Genomic DNA, 27878 nt, shown 5'->3' with positions numbered 1-27878 from the left:
GCCACTCCAATACCTTGACGTTGTTGTCCTTAACCATTTTGCCACAACTTTGGAAGTATGCTTGGGGTCATTGTCCAATTGGAAGACACTTTTGCGACCAAGCTTTAACTTCCTGACTGATGTCTTGAGATGTTGCTTCAATATATCCACATAATTTTCCTGCCTCATGATGCCATCTATTTTGTGAAGTGCACCAGTCCCTTCTGCAGCAAAGGACCCCCACAACATGATGCTGCCACCCCCGTGCTTCACAGTTGGGATGGTGTTCTTTGGCTTTCAAGACTCCCCCTTTTTCCTCCAAACATAATGATGGTCATTATGGCCAAACAGTTCTATTTTAGTTTCATCAGACCAGAGGACATTTCTCCAAAAAGTACGATCTTTGTCCCCATGTGCAGTTGCAAACCGTAGTCTGGCTTTTTGATGGCCGTTTTGGAGCAGTGGCTTCTTCCTTGCTGAGCAGCCTTTCAGGTTATGTCGATATAGGACTTGTTTTACTGTGGATATAGATACTTTTGTACCTGTTTCCTCCAGCATCTTCACAGGGTCCTTTGCTGCTGTTCTGGGATTGATTTGCACTTTTCGCAGAGACATCTTTTTCTGAAATTTTCTAAGCTGTTTAAAGGCACAGTCAACTTAGTGTATGTAAACTTCTGACCTACTGGAATTGTCATACAGTGAATTATAAGTGAAATAATCTGTCTGTAAACAATTGTTGGGAAAAATACTTGTAATGCACAAAGTAGATGTCCTAACCGACTTGCCAAAACTATAGTTTGTTAACAAGAAATGTGTGGAGTGGTTTAATTTTTTTTTTTTTATGACTCCAACCTAAGTGTATGTAAACTTCCGACTTCAACTGTAGTAATACCTATTTCTTTGTTAACCGTTCCACACAGAATAGCCGCATGTGCGGACTCCCTCAAATCCTTTGGAGAAAATAGCCTTTCTATTTTATTCAGCTTTGTTCAATTGTATTCTTGTCAGCTGAATGAACTAGTATAGCCCACAGCCATTTGGTAAAACCACAATTAGGGCATAAGAACAACTCACAAGTGTGATATTCTGTTCTTCTGAAACAGACTACATTTTATTCATATCATGCTTCTTTATATCTGTCTAAAATAAAGAATGGATTTATTGTGATACTGTAGGCTATATTACAGAAACATGGATTTATTGTGATGGTGTAGACTATATTACATGGATTTATTGTGATGGTGTAGGTAGACTATATTACATGGATTTATTGTGATGGTGTAGGCTATATTATAGAAACATGGATTTATTGGGATGCTGTAGGCTATATTACAGAAACATGGATTTATTGGGATGCTGTAGGCTATATTACAGAAACATGGATTTATTGTGATAGTGTAGACTATATTACATGGATTTATTGTGATGATGTAGACTATATTACATGGATTTATTGTGATGGTGTAGGCTATATTACATGGATTTATTGTGATGGTGTAGGTAGACTATATTACAGAAACATGGATTTATTGTGATGGTGTAGACTATATTACATGGATTTATTGTGATGGTGTAGGTAGACTATATTACAGAAACATGGATTTATTGTGATGGTGTAGGTAGACTATATTACAGAAACATGGATTTATTGTGATGGTGTAGACTATATTACATGGATTTATTGTGATGGTGTAGACTATATTACAGAAACATGGATTTATTGTGATGTGTAGGCTATATTACATGGATTTATTGTGATGGTGTAGACTATATTACATGGATTTATTGTGATGGTGTAGAATATATTACATGGATTTATTGTGATGGTGTAGAATATATTACATGGATTTATTGTGATGGTGTAGACTGTATTACATGGATTTATTGTGATGGTGTAGGCTATATTACATGGATTTATTGTGATGGTGTAGACTATATTACATGGATTTATTGTGATGGTGTAGACTATATTACATGGATTTATTGTGATGGTGTAGGCTATATTACATGGATTTATTGTGATGGTGTAGGCTATATTACATGGATTTATTGTGATGGTGTAGGCTATATTACATGGATTTATTGTGATGGTGTAGGCTATATTACATGAATTTATTGTGATGGTGTAGACTATATTACATGGATTTATTGTGATGGTGTAGGTAGACTATATTACATGGATTTATTGTGATGGTGTAGAATATATTACATGGATTTATTGTGATGGTGTAGACTATATTACATGGATTTATTGTGATGGTGTAGACTATATTACAGAAACATGGATTTATTGTGATGGTGTAGACTATATTACATGGATTTATTGTGATGGTGTAGACTATATTACAGAAACATGGATTTATTGTGATGGTGTAGACTATATTACATGGATTTATTGTGATGGTGTAGACTATATTACATGGATTTATTAGACTTTTTCAAATGTAGATGTTCCAAAAGGTCTGCATCAGTGACTGGTAGACTGTGTGTTGAAGCCAGGAGATGCTACATGTGTTTATGTTAATTAACAGGTCAATTACCATGAGACCGACAGTTACTTGCTTGACAATCGCCGGCTGACCTAATTTTGTGACCAACCATAGCCCTTCACAAGCAGGTGACTCACACACCATGATTTTTCTAGGATTTGTTTTGCTGACCAAAAAAATGATCTATAACTGGGCTAATAACTCACTAACTACCAATGAATATCAACAAATGTGCTTGATTTGATCTCAAACGAATCTCATGACTGGATGATTTGAAAGCCACTTGTGCCTGTCAATGCAGGCCTGCAATAATTATACAGTGATGCGAGGACAGTGTGTAACACATTACATCTGGAAGACACTGATACAATTCTGGTCGGAGTAGCCTACTTGTTTGAGTAGCCTAATTGTTTGATATTGTGATTTTAGCGTGATAAAAAAAAATAACAAAAATAATTTACCTTTCCAATCAGACAACTTAAATCTATATTCTTCATGTCCAAAAATCTTTTTACTTTCCCCAGGCAAGCAGACAAGTGTTAGTGTTGAGCCCTGCTGTACTTAACTATACTCTACTGTATTGAACTCTACTGTACTGAACTATACTCTACTGTACTGTATTGGACTCTACTGTATTGAACTATACTCTACTGTATTGAACTATACTCTACTGTATTGAACTATACTCTACTGTATTGAACTATACTCTACTGTACTGAACTATACTCTACTGTACTGAACTCTACTGTACTGTATTGGACTCTACTGTACTGAACTATACTCTACTGTACTGTATTGGACTCTACTGTACTGAACTATACTCTACTGTACTGTATTGGACTCTACTGTACTGAACTATACTCTACTGTACTGTATTGGACTCTACTGTACTGAACTATACTCTACTGTACTGTATTGGACTCTACTGTACTGAACTATACTCTACTGTACTGTATTGGACACTACTGTACTGAACTATACTCTACTGTACTGTATTGAACTCTACTATACTGAACTATACTCTACTGTACTGTATTGAACTCTACTATACTGAACTATACTCTACTGTATTGATCTCTACGTTACTGAACTATGATCTCTACTTGACTATACTGAACTCTACTGTAATTTACTGAGCAGAACTCTACTGTAATTTACTGAGCAGAACTCTACTGTAATTTACTGAGCAGAACTCTACTGTAATTTACTGAGCTGAACTCTACTGTAATTTACTGAGTTCTACTGTTTTGTAATTTTATCTACAAACTTGTGAAACATAGACATTGGTTTACATTTGGTTTGTTTCAGATCATTCCGAAATTGATCTTGTTTGGTGGTGGAGATAATTAAAATAATATCCAGTGTATTGAATAATAAAACAAATAAACAAAGGATGATATTGCATATTCCTACCTTTTTTTGTTGTTGTGTAGGCTACCTATTTAGGATACACCACCAGGAAGAGAGTGACAAACATATCCATAATTATGCATTTCTTTTTAGTACAGATCAGGGACCGAAAATTTAAATTCTGTTATCGGGTGTAAATCCACTTCACTTACAGTAGTTCATTAACCAAAAATATATATTTTTTTCAAACTCAAGATGTCATAGCTGACATTCTTTCTGCAGACATCTTTGAATATTAATTCGGAGCAGATATTTTTTAAGAGTTGTTGGAAAACGTGGTCACATCACAAAAACTTATGGAGATTTAACCGAAAATCTGTTACCAAATTTAGCATCTGCACAGTTCTTCCAGTACGTGTGTTTTTTTGTAAAATGTTCAATAAATGGTTAAAAGTAGTCCTTGTTCATAGAGTTAAAATCAATGATTTTACTTTGGCATACATTTTAAGTGGAATTGACCTTTTAGATGAATCCTGTAATAATTATGGCTAGTCATTGTATGATCTTTATGCCAATGAGGCCTCTACAGCTACGGGCTACTATGGTAACCCTGAATATATTATATATTCCAGAGACTCTTCAGCATTAGTAACGGACTTTCTGACGTACAGAAGCTGTGTGAAGAAACCACTTTATTCCAACTGTCATCATTTCAAACTAGGCCAAGACAGGCAACCCTCCATTCACTCACAGGGCTCACTATGTCCACTAGTCCAGCATTAAGACTATATGTGTCTACAGTCAGTGTACTTTATGTGTATATTATTTATATATATATATACACACACACACTATATGTACTTTGAGGGAGTATGAGTAGTGTTCATCTAACCTTTTGTTTGTGTGTTTTATTCAACAGTTACTAGGCGCAGCCTTCCTGGGCATAGGGCTGTGGGCATGGGCCGAGAAGGTAAGGAAAAACATTACTATTCAAATGTTATCATGACATTGTTTTTGGATTTTCCAGATAGTCAGAATTCTCAACAACAACTACAACAATAAACAGCGAACATACTGCCTTTCTCCAGTAGTTTTGGCTAACAGCAACAGCAAAAAGAGAAGTCTTATTTTTCACCATGATAGAACTGATTCTGTTACAATAAATGTTTCTTGTTGAATATTTTGCAGGTGAGCACCTGTGATTTCTATTTGAAGTGGGATAAATATTATGTCAGGGTAGCCTGGAGGGATAAATACATACTGAGGTCAGGGTAGCCTGGAGGGATTAATACATACTGAGGTCAGGGTAGCCTGGAGGGATTAATACATACTGAGGTCAGGGTAGCCTGGAGGTTATAAATACATACTGATGTCAGGGTAGCCTGGAGGTTATAAATACATACTGATGTCAGGGTAGCCTGGAGGGATTAATACATACTGATGTCAGGGTAGACTGGAGGGATTAATACATACTGATGTCAGGGTAGCCTGGAGGGATTAATACATACTGATGTCAGGGTAGCCTGGAGGGATTAATACATACTGATGTCAGGGTAGCCTGGAGGGATTAATACATACTGAGGTCAGGGTAGCCTGGAGGGATTAATACATACTGAGGTCAGGGTAGCCTGGAGGGATAAATACATACTGATGTCAGGGTAGCCTGGAGGGATAAATACATACTGAGGTCAGGGTAGCCTGGAGGGATTAATACATACTGAGGTCAGGGTAGCCTGGAGGGATTAATACATACTGAGGTCAGGGTAGCCTGGAGGGATTAATACATACTGATGTCAGGGTAGCCTGGAGGGATTAATACATACTGATGTCAGGGTAGCCTGGAGGGATAAATACATACTGATGTCAGGGTAGCCTGGAGGGATTAATACATACTGTGTCAGGGTAGCCTGGAGGGATTAATACATACTGATGTCAGGGTAGCCTGGAGGGATAAATACATACTGATGTCAGGGTAGCCTGGAGGGATTAATACATACTGATGTCAGGGTAGCCTGGAGGGATTAATACATACTGATGTCAGGGTAGCCTGGAGGGATTAATATATACTGAGGTCAGGGTAGCCTGGAGGGATTAATACATACTGAGGTCAGGGTAGCCTGGAGGGATAAATACATACTGATGTCAGGGTAGCCTGGAGGGATAAATACATACTGATGTCAGGGTAGCCTGGAGGGATTAATACATACTGATGTCAGGGTAGCCTGGAGGGATTAATACATACTGACGTCAGGGTAGCCTGGAGGGATTAATACATACTGATGTCAGGGTAGCCTGGAGGGATTAATACATACTGATGTCAGGGTATCCTGGAGGGATAAATACATACTGATGTCAGGGTAGCCTGGAGGGATAAATACATACTGATGTCAGGGTAGCCTGGAGGGATTAATACATACTGATGTCAGGGTAGCCTGGAGGGATAAATACATACTGATGTCAGGGTAGCCTGGAGGGATAAATACATACTGATGTCAGGGTAGCCTGGAGGGATTAATACATACTGATGTCAGGGTAGCCTGGAGGGATAAATACATACTGATGTCAGGGTAGCCTGGAGGGATTAATACATACTGATGTCAGGGTAGCCTGGAGGGATAAATACGCAGCAGTAGCTCAACGCACCAAAAGTGCAATGAAGAAAAATATAAATGCAACATGTAAAGTGTTGGTTTCCATACACAAAAAAGGCTTATTTCTCTCATTGTGTGCTCAAATTTGTTTACATCCTTGTTAGTGAGCATTTCTCCTTTGCCAAGATAATCCATCCACCTGACAGGTGTGTCATATCAAGAAACTGATTAAACAGCATGACCATTACATAGGTGCACCTTGTGCTGGGGAGGCCACTCTAAAATGTGCCGTTTTGTCACACAACACAATACCACAGATGTCTCAAGTATTGAGGGAGTGTGTAATTGGCATGCTGACTGAAGGAATGTCCGCCAGAGCTGTTGCCAGAGAATTTAATGTTCAGTTCTCTACCTTACCTTAAGCTGTCTCCAACGTCGTTCTAGAGAATTTGGCAGTACGCCCATCAAGCCTCACAACCGCAGACCAGGTGTAACCAGGCCAGCCCAGGACCTTCACATCCGGCTTCTTCACCTGCGGGATCGTCTGAGACCAGCCACCCGGACAGCTGATAAATCTTTGGGTTTGCACAAACGAAGATTTTCTGAACATACTGTCAGAAACTGTCTCGGGGAAGCTCATCTGCGTGTTCGTCCTTACCAGGGTCTTGATCTGACTGCAGTTCTGCATTGTAATCGACTTCCTCACCTTTGATGTCCACTGGCACGCTAGAGAAGTGGTATGGAGTCGTGTAGGTGAGCAGTTTGCTGATGTCAACGTTGTGAACAGAGTGCCCCATGGTGGCGGTGGGGTTATGGTATGGGCTAGGACAACGAGCTACGGACAACTAACACAGTAGCATTTTATCGATGGCAATTAGAATGCGCAGAGATACCGTGATGAGATCCTGAGGCCCACTGTCGTGCCATTCATCCGCTTCCATCACCTCATGTATTATCATGATAATGCACGGCCCCATGTCACAAGGATCCGTACACAATTCCTGGAAGCTGAAAATGACCCAGTTCTTCCATGGCCTGCGTACTCACCAGACATGTCACCCATTGAGAATGTTTGGGATTCTCTGGATCGACGTGTACGACAGCGCGTTCCAGTTCCCGCCAATATCCAGCAGCTTCGCACAGCCATTGAAGAGTTGTGGGACAACATTCCAAAGACCACAATCAACAGCCTGATCCCCCCCCCCCCCCCCCCATTTAATAAATAAATAAAATTAAACTCTGTACGAAGGAGATGTGTCCACATCACCGACAAACTAACATGGTCCAAGCACACCAAGACAGTCGTGAAGAGGGCATGACAAAACCTGTTCCCCCTCAGGAGACTGAAAAGATTTGGCATGGGTCCTCAGATCCTCAAAGGGTTCTACAGCTGCACCATCGAGAGCATCCTGACTGGGTGCATCACTGTCTGGTATGGCAACTGCTCGGCCTCCTGACCGCAAGGCACTACAGAGGGTAGTACGTACGGCCCAGTACATCACGCCCAGTACATCACTTTCTGCCATCCAGGACTTCTGGATGGGTGTCAGAGGAATTTGATTTAATTTGTCACGCTGCATTAGGCAAATGATGGTCACACCAGGTACTGACTGGTTTTCTGTTCCACGCCCTTACCTTTTTGTTTTTTTAAGGTATCTGTGACCAACAGACGCATATCTGTATTCCCAGTCATGTGAAACCCATAGATTAGGGTCTAATGAATTTATTTCAGTTGACTGATTTCCTTTGTTGTTTTTATTAAATTAAGATTTTCAAATGTCATATATCCATGAAAGGATAATTGAATTTAGACAAAGCTTTTTTTTTTTTTTAAGCTTAAAAAAAAAAAAAAAATACATTTTTACTCCTAATCGAATGCTAGTGTCTGTTCAGATATCTGGCTATTTAATTCACCATGCCCATCCCTAGCCTGTAGTGGTATACTATCGAGAGCTGTGTATATCCCTGTAAATATATTGCTCTGTCTCCTACAGCACACATCTTTACCGGTCTAAGGCTGCGTTTACACAGGCAGCACAATTTGGATATTTATGCCCAATTATTTGCAGAAGACCTGATCTTTTTGGTCAAAAGAGGAATCAGAATTGGGCTGCTTGTGTAACTCAGCGTTTGAGCCTTACAGCCCAGCACTCTGCCTTTACCTCAACCTCCCTCTGTAATAAAGAACCATGTTAGCTAACAGCTACGGGTGGCTAAACACAAAAAATCACATTTACATTCCAATTACATTTACTTTTAAAAATGGCCATAATAATGGGGAATTGTCATTGTGTGCATCCCACAACAACCAAGACCACCATCACAGCCACGATGAGAAACCATATGCTTTACATTATAAATTAATTTCAGAGGCATTTGTCTTAATCAGATGTATTATTTATGTCTTTGTATCTAGGACAGCGTCTGTCTAACATAGACGGCTGATAACATAGATTAGATTACATATTTTAATGTCAGTCTGGGTAATAACGTTGTGGATTCTCGGTTTCTCTCTCTGTCTGCTTCTCTCTACCCCTGTCTCTCTCTGTCTGTCTCTCTCTGTCTGTCTCTCTCTGTCTGTTTCTCTCTGTCTCTGTCTGCTTCTCTCTACCCCTGTCTCTCTACCCCTGTCTCTCTACCCCTGTCTCTCTCTGTCTGTCTCTCTCTGTCTGTCTCTCTCTGTCTGCTTCTCTCTGTCTGTCTCTGTGTCTCCCTCTCTTGTCTCCCTCTCTGTCTGCTTCTCTCTGTCTGCTTCTCTCTCTGTCTACCTCTGTCTGCTTCTCTCTCAACCTCTGTCTGCTTCTCTCGCTGTCTCTCTGTCTCTCTACCTCTGTCTCTCTACCTCTGTCTCTACATCTGTCTCTGTCTGCTTCTCTATGTCTCTGTCTGCTTCTCTCTGTCTCTGCTTCTTTCTCTACCTCTGTCTCTTCATCTCTCTCGCTCCCTCTCTATATAGGCCGTCATTGTAAATAAGAATTTGTTCTTAACTGACTTGCCTAGTTAAATAAAGGTTGAAACATGTTTGTTTTTATTCTAAATAAGCTTTGTTGCACAATCAAAGGTCAATACACCGCATTTAAAACAGTCAGCAATAATCAAATGAATTCAGGGCTTTGTAAAATGATACCTAGGATAAATATAAGTCTTCAACCAGAAGGCCCATCAATAATGTTATTATTTTATTTAAATAAAACAGTTTAAACTGCTTTTTTTGCAATAGTCACTCATCTGGCTTTCAGGTCTGCCTATGAAAATGCCCTTTGTTGTTACAAATTTAACCAGAGCTATGGACAACGCACATCAACTAATAACAACCAACTTCTGGGAGAAGAAATGAACAGGTCTCAAACAATCTCTCAAACACAAGCTCACCTGCTAGTGAGTATCCAGCTAGTCTTTATATTTAGAGTCTAGCCAACTTGTCTTGCTAATAAGGTAGAACAGTTGTACCGTTATGAATACACCCTCCTGTCCTTCTCTAACTGTTTGAACAACACGGCCCGTTCATTTTACATTTACATTTTAGTCATTTAGCAGACGCTCTTATTCAGAGCGACTTACAGTAGTGAATGCATACATTTCATTTCATGCATTATTTTGTTTGTTTTTGTACTGGCCCCCCGTGGGAATCGAACCCACAACCCTGGCGTTGCACACACCATGCTGGCGTTGCAAACACCATGCTCTACCAACTGAGCCATGTAGATGTTGAAATCCAGTGGCCTACCTGGATAAGATAATGCTTATTTCTCAGAATTGGAATGAGAAGCGAATTCCTTATAGATATGAATATTTTTATGCTCGTTACACATTTTATAAAAACACAGACTAGACAGCTAGCATGTAACAGTCTAGCTATAATCCTTCTAGGGGTACGTGGTACCGCGACAGAAACTGAGCATGAATTTTCATCCCGTTCTTAGTAGGGTCTTTTCTAAATTTGGGGAGTTGAAACATAATAAGGGTTAACGAATCAATCAATCATTCAAATGTATTTATAATGCCCGTCTTACAACAACTGCAGGTGTAGAAGCACGGTGGCTAGGAAGAACCCCCTAGAAAGGCCGGAACATAGGAAGAAACCTAGAGAGGAACCAGGCTGGGGGTTGCCAGGGGTAGCCAGTCCTCTTCTGGCTGTGCCGGGTGGAGATTATAACAGAACATGGCCAAGATGTTCATAGATGACCAGCAGGGTCAGATAATAATGATCACAGTGGTTGTAGAGGGTGCAACAGGTCAGCACCTCAGGAGTAAATGTCAGTAGGCTGTTCATATCCGATCATTCAGAGTAGAGACAGCAGGAGCGGTAGAGATAGAGGGTTGAAAATAGCAGGTCTGGGACAGATAGCACGTCCGGTGAACAGGTCAGGGTTCCATAGCCGCAGGCAGAACAGTTGAAACTGGAGCAGCAGCACGACCAGGTGGACTGAGGACAGCAAGGAGTCATCAGGCCAGGTAGTCCTGAGGCATGGTCCTAGGGCTCAGGTCCTCCGAGAGAGAGAGAGAGAAAGAGAGAGATTCACACAGGACACGGGATAAGACAGGAGAAATACTCCAGATATAAGACTGACCCTAGCCCCCCGACACAAACTACTGCAGCATAAATACTGGAGGCTGAGACAGTCAAATAATGTGTCTATGTTTCGGTGTCCATATGACCCATTTATGTTGAACCAAACCTCAAATGCAAATGGTGAGTTTAAACTGCTTGTTGTCAAAATAAGTTATCTTTCTTCTTTGTTGTGAGTTACAGGGGGAGGGGCTTGGTTGCAGGGGGAGGGGCTTGGTGTATGAGAGTGGGAAGGTGCACAGCATAGGAGGGAAGGAGACGTGACCAAAAAGACACAAACAGTCATAAAATGAACAGGGTGTTAAGGGAGGTCGTGTGTTAGGGGAAGTAGGGGGAGGGGACTGCCTGTTCGTCTGTATTTATTGTCCTGGAAGGGAAGGCCTAGTCTCTCACAGTAAGGTGTGTTGTTGTATTGGCTTTTTATATCATGCCAAAGAAGAGGTTGCGCAACACTGCTTTCTTACATAAATTTCACCTGCATTTCTTCTTCTTTTTTGTACTCTTACGCTTTCTGTGGTCATTTTGTCTATATATCTGTAATAACCCCTTGGTCCTCCTGTCCTCCAGGGGGCGTTGTCTGTCAATATATCTGTAATAACACCCTTGGTCCTCCAGGGGGTGCTGTCCAACATGGCCTCCATAACAGACCTGGGAGGTTAGGGTGCTGTATATCTGTAATAACACCCTTGGTCCTCCTGTCCTCCAGGGGGTGCTGTCCAACATGGCGTCCATAACAGACCTGGGAGGCTTCGACCCTGTGTGGCTGTTCATCGTAGTGGGAGGAGTCATGTTCATCCTGGGATTCGCTGGTTGCATTGGGGCGTTACGGGAAAACACCTTGCTGCTCAAATTTGTGAGTTTAAATTAAGTTTATACTTTTAATGAATTATGCTTTATTCATCCTTACACGGAACCCAAACCGGCTGTGCGCGTGCACCATCCTGCGCCATCGTGCATACATTTATTGTGTCCCCCCCACACAAAACGCGATGACGACACACAGGTTAAAATATCAAAACAAACTCTGAACCAATTATATTAATTTGGGGACAGGTTGAAAAGCATTAAACATTTACGGCACTTTAGCTAGTTAGCTTGCACTTGCTAGCTAATTTGTCCTGGGATATAAACATTGAGTTGTTATTTTACCTAAAATGCACAAGGTCCTCTACTCCACCAATTAATCCACACATAAAACAGTCAACCGAATTGTTTCTAGTCATCTCTCTTCCTTCCAGGCTTTTTCTTCTCTTGACTTTATATTGCGATTGGCAACTTTCATAAATTGCGTGCATTACCGCCACTGACCTCGTTCGTTTTTCAGTCACCCACGTGGGTATAACCAATGAGGCTATGGCACGTGGGTACCTGCTTTTATAAACCAATGAGGAGATGGGAGAGGCAGGACTTGCAGTGCGATCTGCGTCAGAAATAGAAAGGAGTTCTATTTTAGCCCTTGGCAACGCAGACGCTCGTTGACGTGCGCGAGCAGTAATTGAATAACATAGATTTCAAAATGTATTTTGCAATGCTCGCGTACGCGACGCAAGCGGTGTGGTCAGCCTATTAGAGTTCAGCTATGTATTTCTTATATAGCCTACTTAGTTTAATCTCTCTGTGGATAGTAAGGCTGTGGCCTTGGGCGATAACATGTGGAACCTCATGGTTAATCTAATTTCTACCTTCAGCTCTGCTATCCACATCTTTTTTCACACCCTGGTGGCATAGACACTTTACCCCTACCTACATGTACAAATTACCTTGACTAACCTGTACCCCCGTACATTGACTCGGTACCGGTTCCCCCTGTACATAGCCCAAAAATATACATACTATTAGTATATACAATTAGTTTTTCGTCACTTTTTTATAGTGGATTTTTCATCACCCATCTACACACAATACCCCATAATGACAGTGAAAAAATAATAATTTGATTTTAAAAAACTATACAGAATGATCTAATTTACATTATTATTCACACACCTGAGTCAATACTTTGTAGAAGCACCTTTGCAGGCGATTACAGCAGTGAGTATTTCTGGGTAAGTCTGTAAGACTTTTCCACACCTGGTTGTGCAACATTTGCTCATTTTATTATTTTCAAATTTCTTAAAGCTCTGTCAAAATGGTTATTGATCATTGCTAGACAACCATTTTCAGGTCTTGCCATAGATTTTCAAGTAGATTTAAGTGAAAACTGTAACTCGGCCACTCAGGAACATTCATGGTCTTCTTGGTAAGCAACTCCATTCTAGATTTTGCCTTGTGTTTTAAGTTGTTGACATCTCCCAGTCTCCCACCAGACATCTCCCAGTGTCTGGTGGAAAGCAGACTGAACCAGGTTTTCCTCAAGGATTTTTGCCTGTGCTTAAATTCCTTTAAAAAAAAATCCTGATAAACTCCCCAGTCCTTAACGATTACAAGCATACCCATAACATGATGCAGCCACCACTATGCTTGAAAATATGGAGAGTGTTACTCAGTAATGTGTTGTATTGGATTTGCCCCAAACATAACACTTTGTATTCAGGACAAAACATTAATTGCAGTACTGCTTTAGTGTCTTGTTGCAAACAGGATGCATGTTTTGGAATATTTTTTATTCTGTACAGGCTTCCTTTTCACTCTGTCAATTTGGCTTTTATGGTGGAGTAACTACAATGTTGTTGAACCATCCTTAGTTTTCTCATATCACAACCATTAAAATCTGTAACCCATAAGCAATCATTTCTGATGAAAAAACACAAATATCAATTGATCGATTGATATAATAATATTTGTTTTGTGTTAGCTAGCAGTCTGAGAAGGTTGTGTGTGGTGAACATAAGGTTCTGTTTGGTGTTGAAACTGCTGCTACAAATAACAACGTGGCCAGTGACGACAAATCTAAATGTAATCTATTTTAAATTCAGGCTGTAACAAAACAAAATAAAATATGGGAAAAGTCAAGGAGTGTGAAGGCACTAGATAGGCAGGCAGGCAGGCAGGTCGGTCAGTAGAAAGTACATGTTAGATTGATTCACAAAAATAACTCTAGCTTCGTTTGATCTGAAAGCTCAGTAGCTCAGTTGGTAGAGCATGGTGTTTGCAACGCCAGGGTTGTGGGTTCGATTCCCACGGGGGGCCAGCACAGGAAAAAAATAAAAAATGTATGAAATGTATGCATTCACTACTGTAAGTTGCTCTGGATAAGAGCATCTGCTAAATGACTAAAATGTAATGTAAATGTCATAGCACTTGGCTACTTACCATGAATGAACACGTAGGATTGGTATTGATCTAGATGGGAAATAAGTAACCACTTGTTTTATAAAAGCCTGAAACATCCATTACTGAGAACTAAACATGTTCTCTAAGCATCTTGAAAACAATTGACATCGTTCAGAGAAGTTATGTCAGGTTCAACGTTGACAATGGAGTCTGAGGGACAGAGACAAACTGGGCCTCATAGCCAGCTGTCACCCCCAGTGGCTATTACCTCCACTACTCTGTCCATTAACTCCTGGCTGGCCATCCTACAGAAGAGGAGAGAGTGCTCCTGGCTGGCCATCCCACAGAAGAGGAGAGAGGAGAGAGTGCTCCTGGCTGGCCATCCTACAGAAGAGGAGAGAGTGCTCCTGGCTGGCCATCCTACAGGAGAGGAGAGAGTGCTCCTGGCTGGCCATCCTACAGAAGAGGAGAGAGGAGAGAGCTCCTGGCTGGCCATCCTACAGAAGAGGAGAGAGTGCTCCTGGCTGGCCATCCTACAGAAGAGGAGAGAGTGCTCCTGGCTGGCCATCCTACAGAAGAGGAGAGAGTGCTCCTGGCTGGCCATCCTACAGAAGAGGAGAGAGTGCTCCTGGCTGGCCATCCTACAGAAGAGGAGAGAGTGCTCCTGGCTGGCCATCCTACAGGAGAGGAGAGAGAATAGATAGCTCCTGGCTGGCCATCCTACAGGAGAAGAGCGAGTGCTCCTGGCTGGCCATCCTACAGGAGAGGAGAGAGTGCTCCTGGCTGGCCATCCTACAGAAGAGGAGAGAGTGCTCCTGGCTGGCCATCCTACAGAAGAGGAGAGAGAGAGATAGCTCCTGGCTGGCCATCCTACAGAAGAGGAGAGAGGAGAGAGCTCCTGGCTGGCCATCCTACAGAAGAGGAGAGAGTGCTCCTGGCTGGCCATCCTACAGAAGAGGAGAGAGTGCTCCTGGCTGGCCATCCTACAGAAGAGGAGAGAGTGCTCCTGGCTGGCCATCCTACAGAAGAGGAGAGAGAGGGTGCTCCTGGCTGGCCATCCTACAGGAAGAGGAGAGAGGTAGCTCCTGGCTGGCCATCCTACAGAAGAGGAGAGAGGAGAGAGCTCCTGGCTGGCCATCCTACAGAAGAGGAGAGAGTGCTCCTGGCTGGCCATCCTACAGAAGAGGAGAGAGTGCTCCTGGCTGGCCATCCTACAGAAGAGGAGAGAGTGCTCCTGGCTGGCCATCCTACAGAAGAGGAGAGAGTGCTCCTGGCTGGCCATCCTACAGAAGAGGAGAGAGTGCTCCTGGCTGGCCATCCTACAGAAGAGGAGAGAGTGCTCCTGGCTGGCCATCCTACAGAAGAGGAGAGAGTGCTCCTGGCTGGCCATCCTACAGAAGAGGAGAGAGTGCTCCTGGCTGGCCATCCTACAGGAGAGGAGAGAGAATAGATAGCTCCTGGCTGGCCATCCTACAGGAGAGGCGAGGCCCGGCGGCCACCCGGAGGGGGGTGCTCCTGGCTGGCCATCCTACAGAAGAGAAGAGAGTGCTCCTGGCTGGCCATCCTACAGAAGAGGAGAGGTAGCTCCTGGTTGGCCATCCTACAGAAGAGAGAGTGCTCCTGGCTGGCCATCCTACAGAAGAGGAGAGAGTTCTCCTGGCTGGCCATCCTACAGAAGAGGAGAGAGGAGAGAGAGCTCCTGGTTGGCCATCCTACAGAATAGGAGAGAGGAGAGAGTTCTCCTGGCTGGCCATCCTACAGAAGAGGAGAGGTAGCTCCTGGTTGGCCATCCTACAGAAGAGGAGAGAGTTCTCCTGGCAGGCCATCCTACAGAATAGGAGAGAGGAGAGAGTTCTCCTGGTAGGCCATCCTACAGAAGAGAAGAGAGCTCCTGGTTGGCCATCCTACAGAAGAGGAGAGGTAGCTCCTGGCTGGCCATCCTACAGAAGAGGAGAGAGGAGAGAGTGCTCCTGGCTGGCCATCCTACAGAAGAGGAGAGAGAGCTCCTGGCTGGCCATCCTACAGAAGAGGAGAGAGTGCTCCTGGCTGGCCATCCTACAGAAGAGGAGAGAGAGCTCCTGGCTGGCCATCCTACAGAAGAGGAGAGAGAGCTCCTGGCTGGCCATCCTACAGAAGAGGAGAGAGGAGAGAGCTCCTGGTTGGACATCCTACAGAAGAGGAGAGGTAGCTCCTGGTAGGCCATCCTGCAGAAGAGGAGAGGTAGCTCCTGGTAGGCCATCCTGCAGAAGAGGAGAGGTAGCTCCTGGTAGGCCATCCTGCAGAAGAGGAGAGGTAGCTCCTGGTTGGACATCCTACAGAAGAGGAGAGAGCTCCTGGTTGGACATCCGACAGAAGAGGAGAGGTAGCTCCTGGTTGGCCATCCTACAGAAGAGGAGAGAGCTCCTGGTTGGACATCCTACAGAAGAGGAGAGGTAGCTCCTGGTTGGCCATCCTACAGAAGAGGAGAGAGCTCCTGGTTGGACATCCTACAGAAGAGGAGAGGTAGCTCCTGGTAGGCCATCCTACAGAAGAGGAGAGGTAGCTCCTGGTTGGCCATCCTACAGAAGAAAAGAGAGAAGAGCGAGAGCTCCTGGCTGCACATCCTACAGAAGAGGAGAGACAGAAGTAATAGCTCATAGCTGGGTCTACAGTACTCCAGAGCTGATGTGGCTCTGCTGTTTCCTCAGTGTTTACAGTGAATGAATGATATAATGAAACACAAGAGGCCTGGGGCATCTCAACGCTGCTCCTAGCCAGTCAGGAGAGAGAATACATAGTTCCTGGCTGACCATCATACAGTAGAGGAGAGAGAGAAGACATAAAGCATCTCAACGCTGCTCCGAGTCAATCCCTCAGTCAGGCCTGAGGCGTCTCACTGCTGCTCTGAGACAGTCAGCCAGCCAGCCAGCCAGTCAGGCTACAAAGGTACCTATTTCCGGAACAGTACAGTATTATAGATATGCTCTTTTAGTTTACGGATATCTCTAGAACAGCACTGAAATATACGTATGTCCTATTTTCTCACATGTTCAAATGTTCTCTCTCTTGTGTTCTAGTTCTCAGTGTTCCTGGGTTTGATCTTCTTCTTGGAGCTGACAGCAGGCATCCTGGCCTTTGTGTTTAAAGACTGGATCAAAGACCAGCTCAACTTCTTCATCAACAACAACGTCAAGGCTTACCGCGACGACATCGACCTGCAGAACCTCATAGACTTCACACAGGAATATGTGAGTAGTACTAGATGTTATATAGTTAACACAGGGATGTGTCAGTAGTACTAGATGTTATAGAGTTAACAGGAATACAGTCGGAAGTTTACATACACTTAGGTTGGAGTCATTAAAACAAATTTTTCAACCACTCCACAAATTTCTTGTTAACAAACTATAGTTATGGCAAGTCGGTTAGGACATATACTTTGTGCATTACACAAGTCATTTTTCCAACAATTGTTTACAGACAGATTATTTCACTTATAACTCACTGTATCACAATTCCAATGGGTCAGAAGTTTACATACACTAAGTTGACTGTGCCTTTAAACATCTTGTAAAATTCCAGCAAACGATGTCATGGCTTTAGAAGCTTCTGATAGGCTAATTGAGTCAATTGGAGGTGTACCTGTGGATGTATTTCAAGGCCTACCTTCAAACTCAGTGCATCTTTGCTTGGCATCATGGGAAAATCAAAAGAAATCAAAAGATATCTACAGTAAAACGAGTCCTATATCGACATAACCTGAAAGGCCGCTCAGCAAGGAAGAAGCCACTGCTCCAAAACCGCCATCAAAAATTACGTGGATATATTGAAGCAACATCTCAAGACATCAGTCAGGAAGTTAAAGCTTGGTTTCAAATGGGTCTTCCAAATGAACAATGACCCCAAGCATACTTCCAAAGTTGTGGCAAAATGGCTTAAGGACAACAAAGTGAAGGTATTGGAGTGGCCATCACAAAGCCCTAACCTCAATCCTATAGAAAATGTGTGGGTAGAACTGAAAAAGCGAGTGCGAGCAAGAAGGCCTACAAACCTGACTCAGTTACACCAGCTCTGTCAGGAGGAATGGGCCAAAATTCACCCAACCTATTGTGGGAAGCTTGTGGAAGGCTACCTGAAATGTTTGACTCAAGTTAAACAATTTAAAGGCAATGCTACCAAATACTAATCGAGTGTATGTAAACTTCTGACCCACTGGGAATGTGATGAAAGAAATAAAAGCTGAAATGAATCATTCTCTCTACTATTATTCTGACATTTCACATTCTTAATTTTTTTTTACTAGGATTAAATGTCAGGAATTGTGAAAAACTGAGTTTTTAAATGTATTTGGCTAAGCTGTATGTAAACTTCAGACTTCAACTGTATGTGAGTAGTAGAAAAGTGTCCCTGGAGCATTTGAGGGGTTAAGCGCCTTGCTCAAGGACCCAGTGTCATTACATAGCTGCATCTGACCCTAGATCTGTAGTTCGGACCAACCTCCAATGCAAAAGGTACATGTATTGTACCTTTAGCTGCACTGTACAGGCGTCTTAACCCTGATTAGATAACTGTACAAAATGCTGAAGCCAACCAGAGCCAGCCTCTTTATCATAGCAGACTTGGTTGTAGTAACACTTTATAAAAGCTCATAGGTGGTTATAACATGTAACAAAGCCTTATACCTGTCTGTGTGTGTGTGTTTTAGTGGTCGTGCTGTGGAGCCCACGGTCCTAATGACTGGAACCTGAATATCTACTTCAACTGCACTGAGTTTAACCCCAGTAGAGAGCGTTGTGGCGTCCCCTTCTCCTGCTGCGTCAAAGATCCTGCCGTAAGATACCTTACTGGGCTATAGAACTACATTATAAACCTCAGACTTAATTCAGTTTATTAACACATGAACATATTCACTTTCTTCTATTCTCATGATTGTTTTGCTTTCATTCGTTTCAGGAAGATGTCCTTAACACACAGTGTGGCTACGACGTGAGACTTCAAGGGGTTGGTTTTTCTCTTGTGTTTTGCTATCAGACCCAATCAGTCTTTAAAACCATGCTGGTCGTTATCCAGAGAGAGAGAGACGGCTGATATTTCAACCTTTCCTCTGAACATCTAGCCAGCCATGGTAGTTAGGGGTTTAGTAGCTAGCTAGCATTCAGGCTCCTCTCCTCTGTCCTCCTCTCTTCCTAGTTAGCTAGTGTTCAGGCTCCTCTCCTCTGTCCTCCTCTCTTCCTAGCTAGCTAGTGTTCAGGCTCCTCTCCTCTGTCCTCCTCTCTTCCTAGTTAGCTAGTGTTCAGGCTCCTCTCCTCTGTCCTCCTCTCTTCCTAGCTAGCTAGCGTTCAGGCTCCTCTCCTTTGTCCTCCTCTCTTCCTAGCTAGCTAGTGTTCAGGCTCCTCTCCTCTGTCCTCTTCCTAGCTAGCTAGTGTTCAGACTCCTCTCCTCTGTCCTCCTCTCTTCCTTAATAACAGTGTGTTTCTCTAAAAGTGCTGATTAGACTCCAGTTATAGCCCTGGGAAGCATCACAGCACTACACTCTATAATTGGGGATTAAGTGGGTTATGCCTCCCTATGCTGTGTGTGTGTGTGTGTGTGTGTGTGTGTGTGTGTGTGTGTGTGTGTGTGTGTGTGTGTGTGTGTGTGTGTGTGTGTGTGTGTGTGTGTGTACTCGCAATACAGATCTCAACCAGAGCATTGTTGCTATGCATACTGTTATGTTGTGAAGCCCCAAATGACTGTATGTGCTGAAATGTTGTTAGCGTTCCCTACTGTATACTGTTAGCTTTCCCTACTGTATACAGTTAGCTTTCCCTACTGTATACTGTTAGCGTTCCCTACTGTATACTGTTAGCTTTCCCTACTGTATACAGTTAGCTTTCCCTACTGTATACTGTTAGCGTTCCCTACTGTATACTGTTAGCGTTCCCTACTGTATACAGTTAGCATTCCCTACTGTATACAGTTAGCGTTCCCTACTGTATACAGTTAGCTTTCCCTACTGTATACAGTTAGCGTTCCCTACTGTATACAGTTAGCTTTCCCTACTGTATACTGTTAGCGTTCCCTACTGTATACTGTTAGCGTTTCCCTACTGTATACTGTTAGCGTTCCCTACTGTATACAGTTAGCGTTCCCTACTGTATACAGTTAGCGTTCCCTACTGTATACAGTTAGCGTTCCCTACTGTATACTGTTAGCGTTCCCTACTGTACTGTTAGCTTACCCTACTGTATACTGTTAGCTTACCCTACTGTATACTGTTAGCGTTCCCTACTGTATACTGTTAGCTCTCCCTACTGTATACTGTTAGCGTTCCCTACTGTATACTGTTAACTTTCCCTACTGTATACTGTTAGCTCTCCCTACTGTATACTGTTAGCGTTCCCTACTGTATACTGTTAACTTTCCCTACTGTATACAGTTAGCTTTCCCTACTGTATACTGTTAGCGTTCCCTACTGTATACTGTTAGCTTTCCCTACTGTATACTGTTAGCTTTCCCTACTGTATACTGTTAGCAATCCCTACTGTGTACAGTTAGCGTTCCCTACTGTATACAGTTAGCTTTCCCTACTGTATACGGTTAGCTTTCCCTACTGTATACTGTTAGCAATCCCTACTGTATACTGTTAGCAATCCCTACTGTATACAGTTAGCTTTCCCTACTGTATACAGTTAGCTTTCCCTACTGTATACAGTTAGCTTTCCCTACTGTATACTGTTAGCAATCCCTACTGTATACTGTTAGCGTTCCCTACTGTATACTGTTAGCAATCCCTACTGTATACTGTTAGCAATCCCTACTGTATACAGTTAGCTTTCCCTACTGTATACAGTTAGCTTTCCCTGCTGTATACAGTTAGCTTTCCCTACTGTATACTGTTAGCAATCCCTACTGTGTACAGTTAGCTTTCCCTACTGTATACAGCCTTGTAGTCTTTGCCTTGAAAAATGTATTGAAACAAGCCATTTAATGTACACAATTCCTGTGGAGTTTGTTTGGGGTGGGGTGGGGGGGGATAGAGAGACTAGTCTGTGGTGACCTAAATGTCAGAACCAGACAAGAACCTGACACCCTCAGCACACAGGGGGACAAACACCTACTTGGGGTGACAGCATTCCCTCCCCCATATCACCCCCTAGGCACAACTACGAAAACATAACCAACACAAACCCCTGTCGCACGCTGGATATGTACATAGTCAATGGTAGGCTTCGAGGGGACACCTATTGTAGTTACACCTATAGCTCATATCTAGGCAGTAGTACTGTAGACTACTTTATCACTGACCTCAACCCAGAGTCTCTCAGAGCGTTCACAGTCAGCCCACTGACACCCTAAACATCAGCGCCACAGGTAACTTCCACAAAGCTGTGAACGATCTGAGAGACAAGGCAAGAAGGGCCTTCTATGCCATCAAAATGAACATAAAATTTGACATATCAATTAGGATCTCCCTACAAAAACTTGAATCAGTTATAGAACCCATTGTCCTTTATGGTTGTGAGGTCTGGGGTCCGCTCACCAACCAAGAATTGACAAAACGGGACAAACACCAAATTGAGACTCTGCATACAGAATTATGCAAAATATCCTCTATGTACAACGTTAAACACCAAATAATGCATGCAGAGCAGAATTAGGCCGATACCAGCTAATTATCAAAATCCGGAAAAGAGCCGTTAAATTCTACAACTATCTGAAAGGAAGCGAATCCCAAAACTTCCATAACAAAGCCATCACAGAGAGATGAACCTGAAGAAGAGTTCCCTAAGCAAGCTGGTCCTGGGGCTCTGTTCACAAACAAAGAGAGAGAATAGCAGAGAGTGAGAGAGGGAGAGAATAGCAGAGAGAGGGAGAGAATAGCAGAGAGTGAGAGAGGGAGAGAATAGCAGAGAGTGAGAGGATAGGAGCGCTTTAACAAAGACGAGACAAACTGAAATGGCTCTAGGGGAAGTTCAGTCACCATCTGAAACATTTCATTGAACGCCCAGGGATTCTATTTTCTCCCGTTGGTGGAGAGTCGTGTTACAGGTTTTAGCTTTGGACCGAAGGAATCCTTGGTGGAGTGTCTCTGTAGAGAGACAAAGACGAGCTTTGTGGGAGAGAGCCTTTTTGTTGCTGGGGCTCAACAGGACCTGTGCTTCACTAGATTTATATGGGAAAAGAATAAAAGACGAGCTTGACAAAACATTCACACAGCTTCATCCACATTATACACTCACAGCTTCATCCACATTATACACACACAGCTTCATCCACATTATACACACACAGCTTCATCCACATTATACACACACAGCTTCATCCACATTATACACTCACAGCTTCATCCACATTATACACTCACAGCTTCATCCACATTATACACACACAGCTTCATCCACATTATACACACACAGCTTCATCCACATTATACACACACAGCTTCATCCACATTATACACACACAGCTTCTTCCACAGTATACACACACACACAGCTTCACCCACTGACTGTTACTTTTGATTTTGACCCCCCCTCTTTGTTCAGGGACACATTATTCCATTTCTATTAGTCACATGTCTGTCGGAACTTGTTCAGTTTATGTCTCCGTTGTTGAATCTTGTTATGTTCATACAAATATTTACACATGTTAAGTTTACTGAAAATAAACACAGTTGACAGTGAGAGGACGTTTCTTTTTTTTGTTGCTGAGTTTATATATGAATATTTCTGGTATTTCCTAGATATGGGGAAAAACACTTCAAAAACAAGCTACATATGGGCAGAACCAAAACAAGTTATCTAATGATCTTGTTGTTCAAAGTGTTTTATTGTTTCCTGTACTTGTCTTATATTATCTCCAATATATCGTAAAATTAGGATTAATAATATCCCTAAATACTTTTTTAATTCTATGTGCTGTGCAATTTGTTAGAATTTTTGCATCGCAACACTGAAGTGTAAGGGGCCTCCAATTTTTTTAATGGACTGGATCTTTATATTTACCACCTGTTTTCTGTTTCAGTAATAATGGTTGCCAGCGATTTAGACATTAATGGCTGTGTGTTGTGTTATTTTGAGGGGACAGCAAATTTACACTGTTATACAAGCTGTACACTCACTACTTTACATTGTAGCAAAGTGTCATTTCTTCAGTGTTGTCACATGAAAAGATATATTCAAATATTTACAAAAATGTGAGGGGTGTACTCACTTTTGTGAGATACTGTATGCACCAACCCCCCCTCCTCTGATATGCACCAATCCCCCCTCTGATATGCACCAATCCCCTCCTCTGTTATGCACCCATCCCCCCTCTGATATGCACCAATCCCCCCCTCTGATATGCACCAATCCCCCCTCTAATATGCACCAATCCCCTCCTCTGTTATGCACCAATCCCCCCCTCTGTTATGCACCAATCCCCCCCTCTGTTATGCACCAATCCCCCCCTCTGATATGCACCAATCCCCCCTCTGATATGCACCAACCCCCCCCCTCCAAGACTATCACAGCCCTAATAGAGACACAAAGTTTATTGCTGCTCTCATGACCTCCTATGAAGTGTTGTACACTTGGCATAATGTTAATACTACACTATCTATGCCAGAGGGGACACAGTGAATTCATCCCAAATGGCAGTGTCATTTGGGAATCAAATAGTATATATATCTTTTTTTTTTTATCCTTCATTTTTCTGTGAGTCATAGTCTAATGGACAGTGGTTTGGTTTGGCTAACTCAGTGTTAAAAAGGTTTTTTTTCAAACTGTTGGTTGGGAGAAACACTGTATTTAAAACATGTCTCCCATTTCCTTCTCCCAGGAGTTGGACCAGCAGAAGTACATCCACACTAAGGGTTGTGTGGGCCAGTTTGAGAGGTGGCTTCAGGACAACCTGATCATTGTAGCCGGGGTCTTTGTGGGCATTGCACTTTTACAGGTAAGGAGGACTTCCAAAGACATTTATTTAACAAATGTATATTTAAAGAATCAGCTTTGTGTGAATCAGATAAATTATGTCTGCATTTGCTGTCATCATCATGACAGGAAGTCAGGGTTTCTGCTAGCTGACCATTACCGGCTTTTGGCATATACCCCAAAAATGTAATCCCATAAATAAAACGGTTGCCGGGCCAAAATGACCAGGAGAAAAAAAATCTCATTGCAAAATTATACTTTTTATGAATTGATGGAAATACATTTGACCGTCATGCTTATTGGTCTATAGGTTAATTAGCATAATATAGTGTAATCAAACTGGTCTGTGTGTATTTTCGTTAGTCATCATGTGTCTTATTTATCCTACACGTCTATTACATGCGCACAGCATATAGAAGAGCCTATTTCGAGCGGGATTTCTTACAATGGGGAAGCTTACAATTTATCCTGCCATTTTTTACCATTCTGCTTGCCAGTTATGATATTCATATGCGTATTTTCATGGAACAGTTTTATTTCAATAACGTTTTTTTGTTTCTATCACGCGATTAATAAAAAAAAAATCTGAATTAAAATGATAAAAATCGGGAAAAGTTATAATTCAACTAATGTGAGGTCATCAGTCTTTGCCATATAAACACATTGATACACTGTGATCCAGTGGCAGCTAAAGAAATTAGCTCATGGAACTCATAGCCTATAGGCCAATGCAGCAGTAGGCCTATAACTTCCATTGTTCTTTCCAGGAGCCCTGTTTAAAGTGGTGTTTTCCCACAGAGTTGCATTTTGGCGAATGTTTGAAAATGACGTTTTATTGGCTGCTTTATTACATGAGTTGCATGTTCTGTTAAGATCATTACCATAATGTAAATGTTCTGTTTCATATCATTACCATATTGTAAATGTGATTTCTGTCATTATGAGCACCGTGGTGGACGCCCTAATTGGTTATCCACCCACTGCATATGGGTCCGGTAAATTTCTCAAATGGCTGTTAAATCAAAATCTTCCCGGTTACGGTTTGCCCCGACATTTTCCTAAAGGAAACCCTGCTGGGAGTGTCCATTTAGTTTGAGACTGCCATCTGCTGGCGAGAATCATGATTACTTCCTTTTCTCTGTGTGTCGCTCTAAATCAGAGAACCTATGCTATAAATGTCAGCTATGTGTCAGAGGCTGGCAGAGAGGAAATGGAATTTAGCTAACCTGTGATGTCATTTCCTGTTTAGATATTTGGGATCTGCCTGGCTCAGAACCTGGTGAGTGACGTCAAGGCCGTGAAGGCCAACTGGTGACCCCAGGACCTTGGTGGGGGGGGGGGGGGGCGTACTCTGACCTTTGACCCCCAACATCCAGCTCACCTCCCGCTGAACCGCTGAGAGATGGAAACACAAACAGCTGTTTACCTCTGGTCCTGCCGGGCTGAGAGTTGGAAACACAAACAGCTGTTTACCTCTGGTCCTGCCGGGCTGAGAGTTGGAAACACAAACAGCTGTTTATCTCTGGTCCTGCCGGGCTGAGAGTTGGAAACACAAACAGCTGTTTACCTCTGGTCCTGCCGGGCTGAGAGGTGGAAACACAAACAGCTGTTTACCTCTGGTCCTGCCGGGCTGAGAGGTGGAAACACAAACAGCTGTTTACCTCTGGACCTGCCGGGCTCGGGAGCTACCACACAAAACATTGTTTACTGTCCCACACACACACACACACACACACACACACACACACACACACACACACACACACACACACACACACACACCGTTTATTACCACTCTGGTCTGGGGACTTACACACACAAGTACATATGGACACACAGGGGACTCATGCGGATGTCTAGCTCAACTGATCTGACTTGAGAAACTGGACTCTCTGTTGTTTACACTTTAATTCCACTGGGTGTGTTTACCTGCTCCAGGAAGATGCACCCATTGGCTGGGGAGATGAATAGAAAGACAAATAAACAGATAGAGGACCTGGGTAAAAGCTTTTATTTTTTAACATTTTTATTTCATCTTTATTTAACCAGGTCGGCTAGTTGAGAACAAGTTCTCATTTACAACTGCGACCTGGCCAAGATAAAGCACAGCAATTCGACACATACAACAACACAGAGTAACACATGGAATAAACAAAACATACAGTCAATAAAACAGTAGAACAAAATAAAACAAAAAGTCTATATACAGTGAGTGCAAATGAGGTAAGTTAAGACAATAAATAGGCCATGGTGGGGAAGTAATTACAATATAGCAATTAAACTCTGGGAGTGGTAGATGTGCAGAAGATGAATGTGCAAGTAGAGATACTGGGGTGCAAAGGAGCAAGACAAATAAATAAATACAGTATGAGGATGAGGTAGTTGGATGGGCTGTTTACAGATGGCCTATGTACAGGTGCAGTGATCTGTGAGCTGCTCTGACAGCTGGTGCTTAAAGCTAGTGAGGGAGATATGAGTCTCCAGCTTCAGGGATTTTTGCAGTTCGTTCCAGTCATTGGCAGCAGAGAACTGGAAGGAAAGATGACCGAAGGAGGAATTGGCTTTGGGGGTGACCAGAGAGATATACCTGCTGGAGCGCGTGCTACAGGTGGGTGCTGCTATGGTGACCAGTGAGCTGAGATAAGGGGGGACTTTACCTAGCAGGGTCTTGTAGATGACCTGGAGCCAGTGGGTTTGGTGACGAGTATGAAGCGAGGACCAGCCAAAGAGTGCATACAGGTCGCAATGGTGGGTAGTATATGGGGCTTTGGTGACAAAACGGATGGCACTGTGATAGACTGCATCCAGTCTTCTCAAAGCTGAGAAGAGGATGAGAGGAGAGATATATATATATATATATACAACTCTCTTATTTTATTCAGTCACATACAGTATCAGTCTATTTCACCTGGTGTCACTTCAACCCTACTACCACTAGGATTTCAAATCACCCCTTCAGAAAGGCCTTCCAGAGCTGCTTGTTAGATACCTACTATCCCACGCAGAGTGGGCTGCTGACTGACCTACTGGCTGGCTGACAGGGTGGCGTTTTTTCCATTATTCTATGACCACTGAAAGACATAAAGCGCACTTCCTGTTAGCGCAAAGTAAGGAAATGGGAGTATTCCATTTCACGTTCAGAAAATTCAGGTTAGCAAGGCCTTGCTACGGATGCATGTCTTTAACCGCCTGTTTTTGAACGGCATGTTCAAACATATATATATATATATATATATATATATATATATATATATGAATTTATTTTCAGTCTGTCTGTCGACGTTTTGAGTTTAATCAAACAGCAGACAGACAGACAGACAAATATGGAGAGATTATGTTTCTCTCCCAGCGTTCTTGAAGCTTTGGACCTTTTACTTGATCTAAACTTTAACCTTATACTGATGTTAAATCTCTGTTATGCTGAGGTTGAATCTCTGTTATACGGAGGTTGGTTTGATGCGTTTATTCCGTTTGATGCGTTTATTCCGTTTGATGCGTTTATTCCGTTTGATGCGTTTATTCTGTTTGATGCGTTTATTCCGTTTGATGCGTTTATTCTGTTTGATGCGTTTATTCCGTTTGATGCGTTTATTCTGTCTCTTCTGGAATCCCACCTTTTGGAAGCTTGAATTACATTACACCCCTGTTGTTATTCTTATGTCTCATCAACAAAAACTAAAAAAAATCTCCTTGTGTTTGTTGTCTGTCTTCGTTGGACTGGTTTTTCATTTGTTTATATGAAATAACAAATACTTGTTAATATCTTTATATTGAAATATTAACACATTTTCTCAATATGACATGAATG

General features: G+C 42.5%; 1 protein-coding gene across 1 annotated transcript in view; it reads left to right on the top strand.

Annotated features, from left to right (window-relative positions):
• Positions 1 to 27285, top strand: part of LOC106604155 (tetraspanin-17) — a 43316-nt gene extending 16031 nt beyond the window's left edge. The window contains exons 2-8 of the mRNA XM_014198571.3: positions 4738 to 4788; positions 11686 to 11832; positions 17249 to 17419; positions 18877 to 19002; positions 19125 to 19172; positions 23976 to 24092; positions 25320 to 27285. Coding sequence (XP_014054046.1) covers positions 4738 to 4788; positions 11686 to 11832; positions 17249 to 17419; positions 18877 to 19002; positions 19125 to 19172; positions 23976 to 24092; positions 25320 to 25385 — 726 coding nt within the window. The 3' untranslated portion in view covers positions 25386 to 27285. The remainder of the gene's footprint in view (positions 1 to 4737; positions 4789 to 11685; positions 11833 to 17248; positions 17420 to 18876; positions 19003 to 19124; positions 19173 to 23975; positions 24093 to 25319) is intronic.
• The last annotated feature ends 593 nt before the right edge of the window (positions 27286 to 27878 follow it).

Source organism: Salmo salar, chromosome 05 (genome assembly GCF_965601325.2).
Source record: "Salmo salar chromosome 05, fSalSal1, whole genome shotgun sequence".
NCBI classification, from domain to species: Eukaryota; Metazoa; Chordata; class Actinopteri; order Salmoniformes; family Salmonidae; genus Salmo; species Salmo salar.
Note: the sequence above shows the minus strand (reverse complement) of the source record. Positions and strands in the feature narration are given on the sequence as shown.